This window comes from Macaca nemestrina, chromosome 17 (assembly GCF_043159975.1).
Source record: "Macaca nemestrina isolate mMacNem1 chromosome 17, mMacNem.hap1, whole genome shotgun sequence".
NCBI classification, from domain to species: domain Eukaryota; kingdom Metazoa; phylum Chordata; class Mammalia; order Primates; family Cercopithecidae; genus Macaca; species Macaca nemestrina.
The window spans coordinates 90,929,361-90,946,446 of NC_092141.1; the positions used below are offsets into that span (position 1 = coordinate 90,929,361).

Sequence of the window (17,086 nt, forward strand, 5' to 3'; positions counted from 1 at the left end):
AGACCCGCGTTCCCATCCCGGGGTGCCCCCGGAGCGGGAGCCCGGGTTGCGCGGTGGCAAATGTCCCGGCCGTGGGGCCTGGAAGCGATTTTTGCCGAGTCACGCACTGCGCTTTTAGTCGGGCACCTTGTGACCTCGAATCAATTACATGTGAAAGTATTGGCCGGGCGCGGTGGCTCACGCCTGTAATCCCAGCACTGTGGGAGGCCGAGGCGGATGGATCACGAGGTCAAGAGATCAAGACCATCCTGGCTAACACGGTGAAACCCCGTCTCTACTAAAAATTTTTTTTAAAAATTAGCCGGGCGTGGTGGCGGGCGCCTGTAGTCCCAGCTACTCGGGAGGCTGAGGCAGGAGAATGGCGTGAACACGGGAGGCGGAGCTTGCAGTGAGCTGAGATCGCGCCACTGCCCTCCAGCCTGGGAGACAGAGCGAGGCTGCGTCTCAAAAAAAAAAAAAAAAAAAAAAGTATTTACTGAGCCTCTACTGCGTGGGGGACCATGAGGACCCGAAGGTGCACACGACTCGGAGTTTGCGGGAGCAGCCCACGGCGTGGGGTCGCCGGGCCTGGGCAGGTGAAGGGTGCAGCCAGGAGGCTGTTGGTGCCAGGCATGCAGAGTGCGGAAGTGGGGCACTCCCGCAGAGACTGCGCGGGACCCCTTGGTGCCAGGGCCACGGCTTTGGCTCGTGGAGAAGAGGGGCGGAGGAGGTGCAGGCAGTGGGAGCAGGTGTACAGAACCGTGCCAGAGCCAAGGGGTGGCCTGTGCTGGGCAGGTTTAAGGCAGGTTGCAGAACTACAGGGTTTGAAGGAGAGCCCAGGGTGTGTGCCAGGAAGATGCCCGTGTTGCTGTACTGCAGGGGAACCCTGAGCGGAGTTTTCCTACAAAACTGAGGGGATGGTGAGGAAGGGAGAGAGAGTGGACAGGATTTGCAGGTGAGAGCCTGCAGCTGTTGCAGGGACCGTCCATAGTGTGGTCTTGTGCTTGGCTTTGCCTGAGCAGAGCCACCTGGCTCACCAGGAAGCTGAGTGCTCTTGGCTGGCCTGGCCCACCGCGCCCGCCAGCCCTGCGCACTCAGTGGTTCACGGTCCTATCATCTCATCCCCAGGTTCTGGAGGACACGTGCCGGCGACAGGACTTCAACCCCTGTGAATATGATCTGAAGTGAGTTTGCTGCAGCTCAGCGGCAGGGTCTGAGTATATCTGTGCCCCTGCCCCCTGAATATACTGGCTCTCACTTGGAAAAGCCCCCAGGTGGTTTTAAACAGTCATATATTGCCTCCCAGCTCTGGAGACCCAAGGTCTTGGCAGGGCCACACTCTCTCCGAATGCCCTAAGGGAGAATCCCTCTTGCCTCTTCCAGCTTCCCATTCCTTGGCTTGTGGCCGGATTGCTCTCTGTCTCCAATTTCTTGTGGCCTTTTCCTGTTTTCTCTGTGTCTTGGGAAGACCCTTGTCATTGGAAGATTCTTGTCTTTGGATTTTGGGTCCTCTTGGATAATCTAGAATGATTTATCATTACATCTCCAAAGACCAGGATACCCAGTAAGATGTTCAGAGGTCCTGGGGGTTAGGACATTGACCTGTCTTTTTTTGGGGGAGCCACCATTCAACCTCCTGTAGGTTTTATGGCATTGGGTTGCATAAGTTCCCAGTGGGGCTCTGAGGGGAAAGAGCTGGCCATGGAGAAATAGGATGCCCTGAAAACTGCGGGTGGATCTCTGCAGTCTCAGCCCTGGGAATTACACGCACGGTTCTGTGTGGGGTATTGTTCCCAAGACAGGGCTTCTGCCAGACTCTCAAGGAGTCTGAGCAGAAGGGTCAGAGCCCTCATATGAGTAAGACATGCATGTCTATCCCACACGCAAAGCTTTTTACTTTAAAAACCTGTTTTCTGTTTTTTTTTTTGAGACAGGGTTTCACTCTTGTCGCCCAGGCTGGAATGCAGTGGTGCGGTCTCAGCTCACTGCAACTTCCACCTCGTAGGTTCAAATGATTCTCCTGCCTCAGCCTCCCAAGTAGCTGGGATTAGAGGTGCTCACCACCACACCCAGCTAATTTTTGTATTTTTAGTAGAGACGGGGTTTCACCACGTTGACCAGGATGGTCTAGAACTCCTGACCTTGTGATCCGCCCGCCTCAGCATCCCAAAGTGCTGGGATTACAGACATGAGCCACCGCGCCTGGCCTTAAAGACCTGTTTTTATAGTACTGTTGTCCTAACACTGGGGGCAGAGAGCAGGAGACTGTCCTCCCGGCCTTGCCCACCCTGCCTTATGGGGCTCTCCTGGGAGGAGTTTCTTAGGGGTGATATCTGCCAAGTCATTCCAGTCTTCTACTTTGTGTTTGGACCATGTGATACTCCCAGGACCTGTGCTCTGAGTGCCAGGTGGTCTTGGGCTTCCTGCCGCTGACCTTCCCACCATCCTTCTCCAGTCTCTCTTGTCAACTGAAGAATGAGGTTCATATGTTTGGAAAGGAGGGCTTTATTTCTCATAACCGGTTGCAGCTTGCAGGGTGGCCATTCTAACAGGCCAGGAAGTGTAGCCTCCAGCCAGAAGCTAGAAACTGACACTTCAAGAGAGGGAAGAATAAGACAGGGATTTACACCGAATGGGGTGGCTGATACAGACGTACTTAATACACTATAGGAGGATCGTGAGTATTCACGAAAGGAGAACTGTGCACACAATTGAGCTTCCTGCCTCTCCATGGGTCCTATGTTCAAAAATTGGCAGCGCCAGCATGACCTAAGGGTGGAATTTTTGGCCTCTGAAGTCAGAGGTGAAGCAGGCTGGGCGAAGTGGCTCATGCCTGTAATCCCAGCACTTTGGGAGCCTGAGGCAGAGGATTGCTTGAGCCTAGGAATTCCAGATCAGCCTGGGGAATGTAGTGAGATCCTGTCTCTACAAAAAAAAGTAAATAAATAAATAAATGGCAAACCAGCGGACATGAAGACCCTGACCGTGCCACAAAAACCCTGACCATGCCACGGAAACCCTGACCGTGCCACAAAAACCCTGACCATGCCACGAGAACCCTGACTGTGCCAGAACGACTCCATGGTTGGTGGTTTCTTATCAGGAAGAAATACCTGTGGGTTGTTTTGAAGAAACCGCAAGAGAGAAGGGCCTGGCGGAAGGTTGGCTGATGTCAGATACCAGCCCAAGAGTCTTTGGAAAGGCTGCTTTCTGTTTATCCCTTAGGGAAGAGAGCCTGTAGGCGTGTCTGATCGCCCACCCAGCCATGGCCAGGAACTCAGCTTTCAAGGTTTCTGGGGTCCACTGGGCCGAGAAGAGGCCGGTTCAGTTGGTTGGGGGCTTAGGGTTTCATTTTTATTTCTTTTTTATTTTATTATTATTTTCTGAGATGGAGTCTCGCTCTGTCACATAGGCTGTAGTGCAGTGGTGCTATCTCGGCCCACTGCCACCTCCGTCTCCCAGGTTCAAGCGATTCTCCTGCCCCAGCCTCCCGATAGGTGGGATTACAGGCATGTGCCACCATGCCCAGCTAATTTTTGTGTTTTTAGTAGAAACGGGGTTTCACCATGTTGGTCAGGCTGGTCTTGAACTCGTGACCTCAGGTGGTCTGCCCACCTTGGTCTCCCAAAGTGTTGGGGTTACAGACATGAGTCACTGTGCCCTGGCCATTATTTTGAAACAGAGTCTTGCTCTGTCACGTAGGCTGGAGTGCAGTGGCATGATCTCAGCTCACCGCAACCTCTGCCTCCCAGGTTCAAGTGATTCTTGTGCCTCAGCATCTTGAGTAGCTGGAATTACAGTCACGTGCCATGCCCGGCTAATTTTTGTATTTTTAGTAAAGACAGGGTTTCACTATGTTGGCCAGGCTGGTCTCAAATTCCTGACCTCAAGTGATCCGCCCACCTTGGCCTCCTAAAGTGCTGGGTTGATAGGTGTGAGCCACTGTACCTGGCCTCATTTTTCTTTCTTTCTTTTTTTTTTTTTTTTTTGAGATGGAGTCTCGCTCTGTCACCCAGGCTGGAGTGCAATGGCACAATCTTGGCCCACTACAACCTCTGCCTCCCGGCTTGAAGCACTTCTCCCACCTCAGCCTCCCGAGTAGCTGGGACTACAAGCGTGCACCGCCACGCCTGGCTAATTTTTGTATTTTTAGTAGAGATGGGATTTCACCACATTGGCCAGACTGCTCTCAAACTCCTGACCCCAAGTGATGCGCCCGTCTTGGCCTCCCAAATTGCTGGGATTACAGGCGTGAGCCACCATGCCTGGCCCATTGTTACTTCTGATTGCTCACCTGCCCGTGGTCTGTGTGGTGGTGTCTGGTGGGAACCAGTGAGTGCGATTTTGAGGCAGGTCCTGCAGCACCATGGCCATGTTTTCAGGTCTCCTTTTCCTCTGCTAATGGTACCGCTTGCTTACAAAGCACAGCCAGTGCAGAGGAATGCAGCCCCTGCATGAACAGTGCCCTCCTCTCCAAGGCTCCCAGCCTGCCTGCCCTCGGGTTCCCCCCATCTGCTATCATGTCTTGCCCTAGACATTTCATGTGGCAAATCCAGAGTCACTTTCTGGCCAGTATTGAAGATTGATGGCAAAGTTTGTTCTCTCTTAATCCTTCCAGATGCTCCCAGGCTGTCTAAACTCTCTTCACTAGTTGTCTTCAACAGCAGCTTGCATTTCCAAAGTGGGGCCAACCACTTTGAGTATATTCAGATTTCTTTTTTTGAGACGGAGTTTTGCTCTTGTTGCCCAGGCTGGAGTGCAGTGGCACGATCTCGGCTTACTGCAGCCTCTGCCTCCTGGGTTCAAGCGATTCTCCTGCCTCAGCCTCCGAGTAGCTGGGATTATAGGCCTGAGCCACCACGCCTGGCTTTTTTTTAGTATTTTTAGTAGAGATGGGGTTTCATCCATGTTGGCCAGGCTAGTCTCAAATTCCCGACCTCGGTGATCCACCCTCCTCAGCCTCCCAAAGTGCTGGGATTCTAGACGTGAGCCACCGCGCCTGGCCAGCCGAGTTTTCTGTGGTGGCTCCAGCTGTGATGGCCGGGGGCTGTGATACCCCTGCGTCTGCGAGTGCAGCAGCGTTCACGCCCCAGTCGTTCTCTCTCTGTTTTCCAAGAGTCTGCACTGGAGCTGTCAGCACCCCAGACTCCGAAGGAGCAACCCCCTCGGTGCGCCCCAAGGCCCACTTCTCCCTTTTCCCTGTTCCCTTCTGCTTGCAGGAGGCCCCATGTGATCAGGGGCCCGCCTTGTGCCTCTGCAGTTCACGACGTCCTGCTGTTGGGGAGCTGCCATAGGACGTGGATGGCGGGACGTGGATGGCGGGACGTGGATGGCGGGACGTGGATGGCGGGACGTGGATGGCGGGACGTGGATGGCGGGACGTGGATGGCGGGACGTGGATGGCAGGGCGCGTCAGGGTCTGCAGGGCAGCGAGTGGGTTCTGGTCTGTCTTGCAGGTTTCAGAGGAGTGTGCTCGACCTTTCTCTGCAGTGGAGATTCGCCAACCTACCCAACAATGCCAAGCTGGAGATGGTGCCTGCTTCCCGGAGCCGTGAGGGGCCTGAGAACATGGTGGGCTGTGCTCTGGGGCAGACTGACTGTGGAGCACAGAATCGTTCAGCTGGCCGAGGACGGGGGGCGGTCGGGGGTGCTGGGGAAGGAGGGACATGAGTCTTAGCACCAATTCTGCCTTCCCTGGGTTGGGTCCAAGCAACTTTCTGTGTTTTGTTAACTAGCGACTGAAAATGAGCATTTCATGTTTTTTTTTTTTTTTTGAGACGGAGTCTCGCTCTGTCACCCAGGCTGGAGGGCAGTGGTGCAACCTTGGCTCACTGCAAGCTCCGCCTCCCAGGTTCACGCTGTTCTCCTGCCTCAGCCTCCTGAGTAGCTGGGACTACAGGCACCTGCCACCATGCCCGGCTAATTTTTTTGTATTTTTAGCAGAGACGGGGTTTCACCGTGTTAGCCAGGATGGTCTCGATCTCCTGACCTCGTGATCCACCCGCGCCGTTTTTTTTTTTTTTTTTCCTGAAACAGTCTTCCTCTGTCACCCACGCTGGAGTGCGATGATAGGATCTCGGCTTACTGCAACCTCCGCCTCCTGGGCCCAAGTGATTCTCCTGCCTCAGCCTCCCGAGTAGCTGGGATTACAGGTGTCTGTCATCGCGCCCAGCTAACTTTTATGTTTTTAGTAGAGACAGGGTTTCACCATGTTGGCCAGGCTGGTCTGGAACTGCTGACTTCGTGATCCACCTGCCTTGGCCTCCTGAAGTGCTCCCAAAGGATTGCAGGCATGAGCCCCCGTGCCCGGCCCGCATCATTCTTCGTGTGGAAGTTCTACTTGCTTTCTGGTGGGGTCAGTTGTGCCCTCCCCGGCTTGGGGTGTCAGCAGCATTCACCCACCAGCCTGACCACCTGCTCATAGAATTGCCCAGAATGTTAGAGCCCAAAGCGCTGCATGGATGCCGCAAGGGCAGCCTGTGATCAGGGCACTTTGGGAGGCCGAGGTGGGCAGATCACCTGAGGTCAGGACTTTGGGACCAGCCTGGCCAACATAATGAAACCCTGTCTCTACTAAAAATACAAAAATTAGCCGGATGTGGTGGCGGGTGCCTGTAGTCCCAGCTACTCGGGAGGCTGAGGCAGGAGAATGGTGTGAATCCGGGAGGCGGAGCTTGCAGTGAGCCGAGATTGCGCCACTGCACTCCAGCCTGGGTGAAGAGCAAGACTCCATCTCAAAAAAAAAAAAAGTTGGGATGTTAAGATATAGTGGACCTGGCGCGGTGGCTCAGCTATAATCCTGTAATCCCAGCACTTTAGGAGGCCGAGGCCGGGGGATCATGAGGTCAAGAAATTGAGACCATCCTGGCCAACGTGGTGAAACCCTGTTTTTACTAAAAATACAAAAAGCAGCTGGATGTGGTGGCACACACCTGTAATCCCAGCTACTTGGGAGGCTGAGACAGGGGAATCGCTTGAACCCGGGAGGCAGAGTTGTAGTGAACTGAGATCGCTCCACTGCACTCCAGTCTGGCAACAGAGTGAGCCTCTGTCTCCAAAAAAAAAAAAAAAAAAAGATTTACCATCTCATGTGGTTTCTGAGCGTCAGGAATCTGGGAGCAGCTTAGCTCAGGGTGTCTCCTGAGGCTGCAGTCAGGTTCCGTGGAGCTGCAATCTTTTGAAGCCTCCACTGGGACACGAGGAGTGTCTCCAACACAGTTCCCTCCCGTGGCGCCTGCACATACCTGCACACACACCGCACACAAACCTGTGCGTGTGCACACACCCCCCCACACTCGCACACACATCTGCACACACACACGCACACACCCACATACCCGCACACAAACATGCACACACACACATACCTGCACACACCCGCACACACCACCCACCCATAGAAACATGCACACACCTGTGTACACACGCACACACCTCCACACACCACACACCTGCACACCTGCACACACACCTGCGCACACACCTGTACACACCCACACACACGTGCTCACACACCTGCACACACACACACCTGCACACACACCTGCACACACACCTGCACACACATCTGCGCACACACCTGTACACACCCACACACACGTGCTCACACACCTGCACACACACACACCTGCACACACACCTGCACACACACCTGCACACACATCTGCGCACACACCTGTACACACCCACACACACGTGCTCACACACCTGCACACACACACACCTGCACACACACCTGCACACACACCTGCACACACATCTGCGCACACACCTGTACACACCCACACACACGTGCTCACACACCTGCACACACACACACCTGCACACACACCTGCACACACACCTGCACACACATCTGCGCACACACCTGTACACACCCACACACACGTGCTCACACACCTGCACACCCACACACCTGCACACACACAGGCACACACACCTGCACACACTCTCGCACACACATGCACACACACCTGCAGACACATCTGCGCACACACCTGTACACACCCACACACACGTGCTCACACACCTGCACACCCACACACCTGCACACACACCTGCAGACACATCTGCGCACACACCTGTACACACCCACACACACGTGCTCACACACCACACCCACACACCTGCACACACTCTCGCACACACATGCACACACACCTGGACACACCCTCACACACATACATCTGCACACACCCTCGCACACACATGCACACACACCTGCACACACCGTCGCACACACCCGCACACACACATGCACAGACACATGCTGGTGCAGCCCTGCCAGGGAGCCTCCATGGCCCTCACTCCAGAGTACACAGGAGGGCAGCCTTCTCCGTGGGGGTCAGCCTCTCCCCGGAGGCCGGGGCAGGGGCAGTCGCCGTCTCTGCGTCTGGAGAATCAGCCTGGGGTTTAGACGGAATGGTTGCCTTTCTTCCTAAGGAAGTTTCTCACGTCTGGTACTCTCCAGGTTCGCATCGCTCTGCAGCTGGACGATGGCTCCAGGCTGCAGGACTGTTTCTGTTCAGGCCAGAGCCTCTGGGAGCTTCTCAGCCATTTTGCACAGACCAGGTGAGCCTCAGTGGGCCAGTGGGCTCTTCCCTACCCCGTTTGGTGGGAAAGCTGTTGTGGTTACTGGATCTGGTCCAGAGCTGAACGCCCAAGCTCTTTGCTGGCCTGTGGTGCCTCTGGGCACTTTGCAGTCCTCGGTAGAGGAGGGGTGTGTGGGCTGCCGGTTCACGAGCAGCAGCCTCGGGGATGGGCCGGTCACGGCTCATCATTCTGAGCTTCATGGGCCCAGCGGCCCAGCCTTGCCCTCCTAGAAGAGCAGGGATGTGCTTCTGTCGTTGTGGGGGCCTGGTGAGTGCCAAGGGGAGACGTTTGGTGCTGGGGACAGGGCTCCCTGTGCTTGATTCCCCTGGATGGGCTCATAAAGTCTTTTTTTTAAGAGGCAGGGCCTCACTGTGTTGGTCACTTAGGCTGCTTTTGAACCATGGGCTCAAGCGATCCTCCCATCTCAGCCGCCCAAACTGTTGGGATTACAGGCGTGAGCTCCTGTGCTCCACCAGAAAATCTTCTTTTTTTTTTTTTTGAAACGGAGTCTCGCTCTGTCACCCAGGCTGGAGTGCAGTGGCGCGATCTTGGCTCACTGCAAGCTCCGCCTCCTGGGTTCACGCCGTTCTCCTGCCTCAGCCTCCTGAGTAGCTGGGACTACAGGCCCCCGCCACCATGACCGGCTAGTTTTTTGTATTTTTTAGTAGAGACAGGGTTTCACCGTGTTAGCCAGGGTGGTCTTGACCTCCTGACCTCGTGATCCGCCCGTCTTGGCTTCCCAAAGTGCTGGGATAACAGGCGTGAACCACCGCGCCTGGCCAGAAAATCTTCTTAATAGTAATTGGCTGACTGGGCACAGTGGCTGACATCTATAATCCCAGCACTCCGGGAGGTCGAGGCTGGCGGATCGCTTGAGCTCATGAGTTTGAGACCAGCCTTGGCAACATAGTGAAACCCCTCCTCTACAAAAAATAGCAATGTTAGGCCAGGTATGGTGGTGCGTGCCTGTGGTCCCAGCTACCCCGGAGGCTGAGGTGGGAGGGTCACTTGAGCCCGGGAGGTGGAGGTAGCAGTGAGCTGAGATCACACCACTGCATTCCAGCCTGAGTGACAGAACAAGACTCTGTCTCAAAAATAAAAATAAAAATAAGTAATTGGTGTGTATCAGTTTCTATCTGTCGCTTAATGGTTTAAACGTTGTTCCTGAATGTGTAAAAATGGACACTTTGTCAATTTGGGTCTTTTCATTGTGGCTGGAAGTCTTGGTTGACAGTAAAAGGCTCAGTCAGCAGAATGGAAGGATTCAGGGCTGGGGTTTGCTGTGAGCCTGGGAGGTTCTCACCCTCCCTGGGCCTCGGTTTCCTCACCTGTGCCCCAGCTGGTGTGTGGATGGAGTGAGTTCATGTCTTGAGGGCTGAGTGTGGGGCCTGTGGGAAGGTGTCTGTGCATCGGGCACTGGGAAGGTGGCTGTGCATCGGGCGCTGGGAAGGTGGCTGTGCGTCGGGCGCTAGGAAGGTGGCCAGGGCCAGGCCTGCTCCGGTCTGACAGTAGCACCACACTGGGAAGGTGGCTGTGTGTCGGGCGCTCCTGGTGGCCCCAGGCCGGGCCTGCTCCTGCTGTGTGGCACAGGTGTTGCATTCATGGGTGAGGGCACTGAGGTCTGCAGGTTGGGTCTCAGTGGTCATGGGGATGGAAGCCATCCTGGCAGGTGTTGGGGTGAATGGAGACCTCTGGGGATGGCAGCGGGTTAAGGATAAGCACAGAATTTTCCCTCCAAAACGCAACTCAAACAACAGTGATGGAGCCTAAGAGCAAAGCCGAAGCCACAGGCAGGGGTGAGCGAGACCCGAGGCAGGAGGTGACAGAGCCTAAGAGAAAAGCGAAGCCTCGGGCAGGGGTGAGCGGAACTCGAGGCAGGAGTGGCGCCAGGCAGGGAGGCGGGTGACCCCAGGCACTGTGTGGGTGCTGGGTGAGGACTGGGGAGCCCGGCGCCCTGGCTCTGTGCTGCTTCCTGAGAGAATAGTGGCAGAGGGCGAGAAGAAAACCAAACAGCACGGGGAACAGAAGTCAGGAAAGATGAACGTCCTGAAGGAAATGTCCCCGGGCTGGGCAGTGCCCCCGGGCATGAGCAGAATCTAGTGCTCCCACGGGCATGGGTGCTTGGTGAGGGCCGTCCTCCCTGGCTGTGCTGTCAGTCCTCAGATGGGGATGGAGGTGAGGAAGTGGCCCAGAGTAGCCCGGCGCTGCCACTGGGGAGGAGCCCGAGGGTGTCTGGAGAGGTGGGGCGGCCATTGCGGTAGCATAAGCCTCTTCAACAGACTCTAAACCTTGTGTGAAACTTAGTTTAAGAAGCAACAGGTGTGGCCGGGCGTGGTGGTTCTGGAGGTGGCTTTGGTGATGGCTATGGGGGTGGGTTTGGGCGCTTTGGAGGAGGTTGCAGCGAGCTGAGATCGCACCACTGCACTCCACCCTGGGCAATAAGAGCAAAACTCCGTCTCCAAAAAAAAAAAAACAAAAAACAGTAAAAAGAAACAACAGGTCCGGGTGCGGTGGCTCACCCCTGTAATCCCAGCACTTTGGGAGGCTGAGGTGGGCGGATCATGAGGTCAGGAGTTCGAGACCAGCCTGGCCAATATGGTGAAACCCCGTCTCTACTAAAAATACAAAAATTAGCCGGGCATGGTGGTGGGCGCCTGTAGTCCCAGCTACTCAGAAGGCTGAGGCAGAAGAATTGCTTGAACCCAGGAGGCGGAGATTTCAGTGAGCCAAGATTGCGCTGCTGCACTCCAGCCTGGGCAACGGAGCGAGAGTCCGTCTCAAAAAAAAAAAAAAAAAAAAAAAACCAAACCTGGAGCAAGTGGGGCAACTCTTTCGAGAAACCGGGACAGCAGGTGGTGGGGCCATTGGTAGTGAAGCCCGGAGCCCTCTGGGGCCCTGGTCTGTGTGGCGGTGTGGGTCTGTCTCCGGGTGTGTCTGCACGTACATCTCATTTGGTGAACACTCATGCCTGGGGTGCAGAGTGATTTGTGGCTGACTCTTATTGCTGGTGAATATGCTGTGGACGTCTTCCTGGAGGGTCCCGCACCTGTCACTCCTCACAGCCATGCTGTTCCATCATGTGGGTGTCATGTGGGTGTTGCGGGGTGTCTGGCTGTGTCTCAGGGCATCCCGGGCAGGGCTGGAGCAGAGCCTGCAGCTGGAGGCCTTTGCACCTGGTCACCCACCCCAGCTCCTCCCGTGGGCTAAATTCCAGAGGTGGAATTTAAGACAGGGTTTCCTTACATTTTATCTCTGGGACGGGCATGGCGGCTCTCACGTGTAATCCCAGCACTTTGGGAGGCTGAGGCAGGCAGATCACCTGAGGTCAGGAGTTTGAGACCAGCCTGGCCAACATGGTGAAACCCTGTCTCTACTAAAAGTACAAAAATTAGCCGGGTGTGGTGGCAGGTGCCTGTAATCCCAGCTACTCGGGAAGTTAAGGCAGGAGAATCACTTGAACCCAGGAGGTGGAGGTTGCAGTGAGCCGACATCACACCACTGCATTCCAGCCTGGGTGACAGACTGAGACTCCGTCTCAAAAATAAATAAATAATAAATAAATACATTTCTAAAAGCTCAGACCCAAGCTTCGTCCCAGAAGCTGGAGTTTGCTAACCATGGAGCAGGATGTGGACGAGGTTTCGTGGTGGGTGGCGTTGGCGTTGCCAGCCCCACGGTGAGGGTGGAGTGCCTCGTGGGCTCTGTGCTGGAAGCTGGTCCCCAGCAGGTCTGCATGAGGGAGGAAGGCTCTCTCGTGCCTAGTGTTCCTGCACTGGCCCAGGAGGCTTGGGGAGGCCTTGGGAACTCCAGGTGTTCGCAGAGTGGGACAGGTGGGAAGCTGTTGTTTCTCCCTTCGTGTGTTTCAGAGGAGGTCTGAGTCCAGGGACAGTGTAAGCGCTGTGCTTGGAAGGGGAGTTCCATGGCTGGGGACTGCAGGCCTGTAGCCTGGCCAGGAGTTGCCCTGGGACAAAGCCTGCTTTGTGTATTTGGGGACCCCTGGGTGATTTCCTTGGATGGAGACCGCCACATGTTTGAAAGGTCGCAACTCCACTGCAAGGGTGTCACCATAGCACGCAGCCCTGGCCTGACCAGCGACTCGAGCAGCAGGGGCCTTGGGGATGCCAGTGAGCCACATGTGTCAGCCATGGAGGTGACTCACGTTTTCTTTTCTTTCACCCAGGCTGGAGTGCAGTGGTGCCATCTTGGCTCACTGCAATCTCCGCCTCCCGGGTTCAAGCAATTCTCCTGCCTCAGCCACCCGAGTAGCTGGGATTACTGGTGCGCGCCATCATGCCGGGCTAGTCTTTGTATTTTTTTAGAGACGGAGTTTCACCATGTTGGCCAGGCTTGTCTGGAACTCCAGACCTCAGGTGATCTACCCCACCCCGGCCTCCCAAAGTGCTGGGATTACAGGCGTGAGCCACTGCACCTGGCCAGTGACCCACTTTTTCTTGTTACCGCATTAAAGAAGAAATAAAAATAGGTGTCATTAGCTTTAGTAATATGTGTAACTAACTCAGTATACCCAAAATACGACTTCCTGGACACGTAGTCAGTAGAAAAGCAAGCCGTCTCATGCTTTTGTTGTGCAAAGTCCTTGAGACCTGCGTGTACTGTGCACTTGGAGCATCTCGGTCTGGGCCGGGTCCTCGTGGACTGGCTGCTCCTCTGCTCTGCCTCTCAGGCTCTGCCTCAGGGAGGCAGGAGACGGAGGCTGCACACTGCTGGCTTCAAGCTTTCCCATTTTCCCTGTAATCTGAAGGTTCTGCCCAGCAGAGGGGTGTGAATAGCCACACTGAGTTCTGGGGGACACTGTTTCCACCTGCCCGGTGGGCCTGTGTCTGAGTTTGGGATCTTCATGATGGGGAGTGTGCCTTCCGTGATAGGAGACGCATGAGATGGAAACGAGGATTTCATTGCCTACGGGCCCTCCTGGAGGCACCCGGAGAAGGAAAGGGAGCACCTTTCTGGCCAGCGTCTTTGCTGGGGTACAGGTTGTTAATGCTAAAGGATTTCCTATGAGGAGTTTCTCTCCGTGGGTTTAGAGCCAGCAGGCACGAGCCCCGGGAGGTCATACTGCGACTCGGGGGGTGCTGTGGCATGTCTGGGCAGCCCACGGGGGCAGGCGAGCGAGTCCCGTAGCTTGAACCCCAAGTCCTGTAGGGACCTGGTTGCCATGGAGCAGTGGTGAAAGGCAGGGGTGTGGACGGACCATGCTGAGCTGCTGAGCAGGAAGAGAAGCGGGGACTGTTGGGGGTGACCGAGGGTGAGCCGAGGGAGCTCACACAGCAGCTGAGCCGCTTTCCATCTGAAGACCGTGAGGGAGCAGCGTGGGCTTTCTGTAAATGTCAGATTCATGAGCTCGGCCGTGGAGGGGATTTGCCCTCTCTCAGAGGTGCCCCCGGGCTGTGCTGGCATGGGCACCCCAGGTGGGAGTGGCTCCCCAGTGTGCCCGGCCCCCGGCTGGATCTCTTCCCAGGTGCCCAGCCCTCTGCTCCCAGCCTTGACTCAGTGCTTGGGGTCTGGCTGAGTGCGTCTCAGCCCGTTCCTCCTCCTGTGGGTAAAGCTGTGGCTCTAGGAAAGCCGGGCGATTTCTGCAGCCCTCTGGGTGTGCTGGGCTGTAGGGAGGGGCTGCTGGTGAGAACAGGGCTCTGCCAGGTGGAGCACCGGCTGTGGCCACACTCAGGGTGGGTCTGTGCATGCTGCCAGGCCAGCTCAGAGCTCTGGGGCCCATCCCTGTCCATCCCTGTCCGTCCCTGTTCATCCCTGTTCATCCCTGTTCATCCTTGTCCATCCCTGTCCGGACCTGGCTGGGTTGGGACGGCCGGAGGCTGCCTTCCCCTGAGGCTCTCCCAGGCTCTGTCCAGCCCACTTCTCGGCTGGGCTGTCGTGTGGTGGGTGGTGCCCTCTGTGGGCCTCCCCGAGCCGAGTGGCTCCTGGCCTGCAGCCACAGCTCTGCGGGCTTCTGTTCCCGGCAGGGCGCGTGCTGCTGCCTAGGCTCTCGTCAGCACCTGTGTTTGCACCCAGCTTTGTCAGACCCAGACAGGACATGAACACGGAGGGCTCCAGACTCACTGCCTTGTCCCCAGCACACAGCCGCGCCTTGCCGGAGCGGGGCCCCACCGGGGCGGGGTTTGTGGTGCATAAAGAATATGCCAGCGAAGCCAGCAGCAGGGGCGTGTCTGCCCTCCTGGCCGTCCCGCTGGCTTCTGGCCCTGGCCAAGCGGGGAGCTCTGCTGGCTGCAGAGTGCGTGAGAGTGTGCCAGTACCCCGCTGCGAGCAGGCACCCGCGGACGCGCCCAACAGCACCCTGTCTTGCGTTTCTGGCTTCGGAGCGTGGTGTCTGGTGGCTTGGCCTGGCCTAGGGTCCCCGGGAGGCCCTGGGTCTTGCCCCTGCAGGCATTGGGCCTTGCAGAGGTCTGCGTAGGGGGCAGGCGGGGATGGCTTCGCCAGGCACAGGGGGCTCTGTCTCCTCGGGCGCTGGAATTTCCCCCGGGGCCATGTCGTCCTGCGCGCTGGGCCGGCACAGAAGGTCTGGAACCGATTGCCGGCCGCCCCTCCCCTCGGCTGGCCGCCACACAACGTGTTCACAAGCCGCTCCCTCAGATCCCGCACGAGGGAATCTGATCCCTCTGGAGGAGCCGCACATCAAAGCCCGGCTGGCGTTTGATGTCACGCTGCTGTGCTCTGTCCCTGTTTGTGATTTGAGGTCCCCAAGCTGGCGGTCGGTGCCGGGGAAGGACTGTGAGTTGGGACTCCGGCCACCACACGGCCCAGTGCCTCCCAGCCATAGATAAGTGGCCTCGTGGCCGTCTCCGGCCCCTGGCCATCCCTATCCTGCTAGGGAGCCGGGACCCTTGGCCCTCACCGTTCCCTTTCCTGGCCCTGGGGGCTGTGCTTCCTTGAGGCCTCGCTCCGCCTCTGTCCAGGCTCTGCTCCGTGCATTTTGGGGCCTTGTGTTTTCTTGAGCCCTGGGTCTCGGGGCCTCTGGGCTGAGTCTCCAGCCATTTGGAGGGAAGGCAAATCCGAGGCCCTTTGTTGGCTTTTCTGTGGGATGGGAGCTCAGCGAGCGTGTCCCAGCCTGTGTGCAGAGGACATCGCCATGTGCGTGGTGCGCACGCGCTCCACAGGCCAGAGGCCATCGGGGAAGGGGCTTCATTGTAGGCAGTGGGTCCAGGGAGAGCATGGGGCTAAGTTCACAGCCCTGCGGGGCCTCTGCAGCCGGACCAAGCTGTCAGAGTTGGGGCTGGGGTGGGGAAGGGATGCCCCTCCCCTAGGAGTGAGGACATGAAAAATAGAGGCCACGAAACAAAAGAAAACACGTCAAACCCACACACATGGCCGAGTCCCCAGGTGGCGGGGCTGGGCCTGTCCTGGGTGTGGCACCTCTGGCTTTTCTGCCTGGTCTGTTCCCATTTCACGGAGGCGAGTCCTGACCTTTTTTTTTTTTTTGAGACGGAGTCTCGCTCTGTCGCCCAGGCTGGAGTGCAGTGGCGCCATCTCGGCTCACTGTAAGCTCCGCCTCCTGGGTTCACGCCATTCTCCTGCCTCAGCCTCCAGAGTAGCTGGGACTACAGGTGCCACCACCACGCATGGCTAATTTTTTGTATTTTTAGTAGAGACGGGGTTTCACCATGTTAGCCAGGATGGTCTCGATCTCCTGACTTCGTGATCCGCCCTTCTCAGCCCTGCAAAGTGCTGGGATTACAGGCGGGAGCCACCGTGCCCGGCTGAGTCCTGCCCTTTCGAGTAGGTCAGCAGATCCCAGGGTCGGGAGCACGGCGAGTGCACGGTGGGCCCACGATGGGCCCCTGCGGCCCTATAAGCATGCAGGTGGGTTCAAGCGGAGGCTGACAGCTCCTGTCCCAGGAGCCCGCTCTGTGCATGTACGTGCATGGGTGTCTCGACCTGGACACTGCAGACACCCTGTCCTCTGACCCTTCCATCCCAGGGTGTTGCTGTAAGCAGTTTCCAGCCCAGCTCTCACCTTATCTTTATGCCCTGTGTTCTGGTCACCACCTGACCTGAAGACAGGTGTCTTCCTGTCCCACCTGAGCCCCTGCAAGCCACACTGGCCATAGGGTCCGGCAGGGCACCTGCCTGACCTGAGGCCAACCCTGGCCTCCCCTTTGCCTAGGCTCTGGCCACCTGCCCCCTCCTCTCGGATTCCCCTCCCTGGAGAGGGACTGATCGGGGCGTCTCCAAGGAAGGCCTGAGACAGGCTTTTGTTTTTCTCAGTGGGGAGGAATTCACGGTGGGGAGTTGGAAACACAGGCGAGCCCCCGTTATGCAGCAGGTGCCGCCAGCAGTTCACGTGCTCTGGGGCTGTACGTGGCGGGATACGCCTATCTCCCAGGCTGCTGTGCACATCAGGCCTGTGTGGGAGCATGCTGCATATGCACACCCACTTATGCACGGGTCCAGCTGTGTCTCCTGCGGGGCAAGGCTCAGAAAGACACTGGTGGCAGAGTCCGACGTGGACTTACAAGTACGGCCTCCCCGGCCACGGGCAAGC

The 17,086-nt window shown here is 57.0% G+C and overlaps 1 protein-coding gene across 3 annotated transcripts in view; it reads left to right on the top strand.

Moving 5' to 3' along the window:
* LOC105469323 (ASPSCR1 tether for SLC2A4, UBX domain containing) overlaps positions 1-17,086 on the top strand; it is a 44,261-nt gene that overhangs the window by 508 nt on the left and 26,667 nt on the right. Inside the window, exons 1-4 of one of the 3 annotated variants that reach the window (XM_071081849.1) lie at positions 451-575; positions 1,108-1,163; positions 5,436-5,550; positions 8,450-8,550. In XM_071081849.1, the coding sequence (XP_070937950.1) occupies positions 501-575; positions 1,108-1,163; positions 5,436-5,550; positions 8,450-8,550 (347 nt within the window). In that variant the 5' untranslated portion in view covers positions 451-500. Of the gene's footprint in view, positions 1-450; positions 576-1,107; positions 1,164-5,435; positions 5,551-8,449; positions 8,551-17,086 lie in introns of those variants that run through there. The other 2 variants (XM_071081848.1, XM_071081850.1) reach the window with 2 other exon arrangements.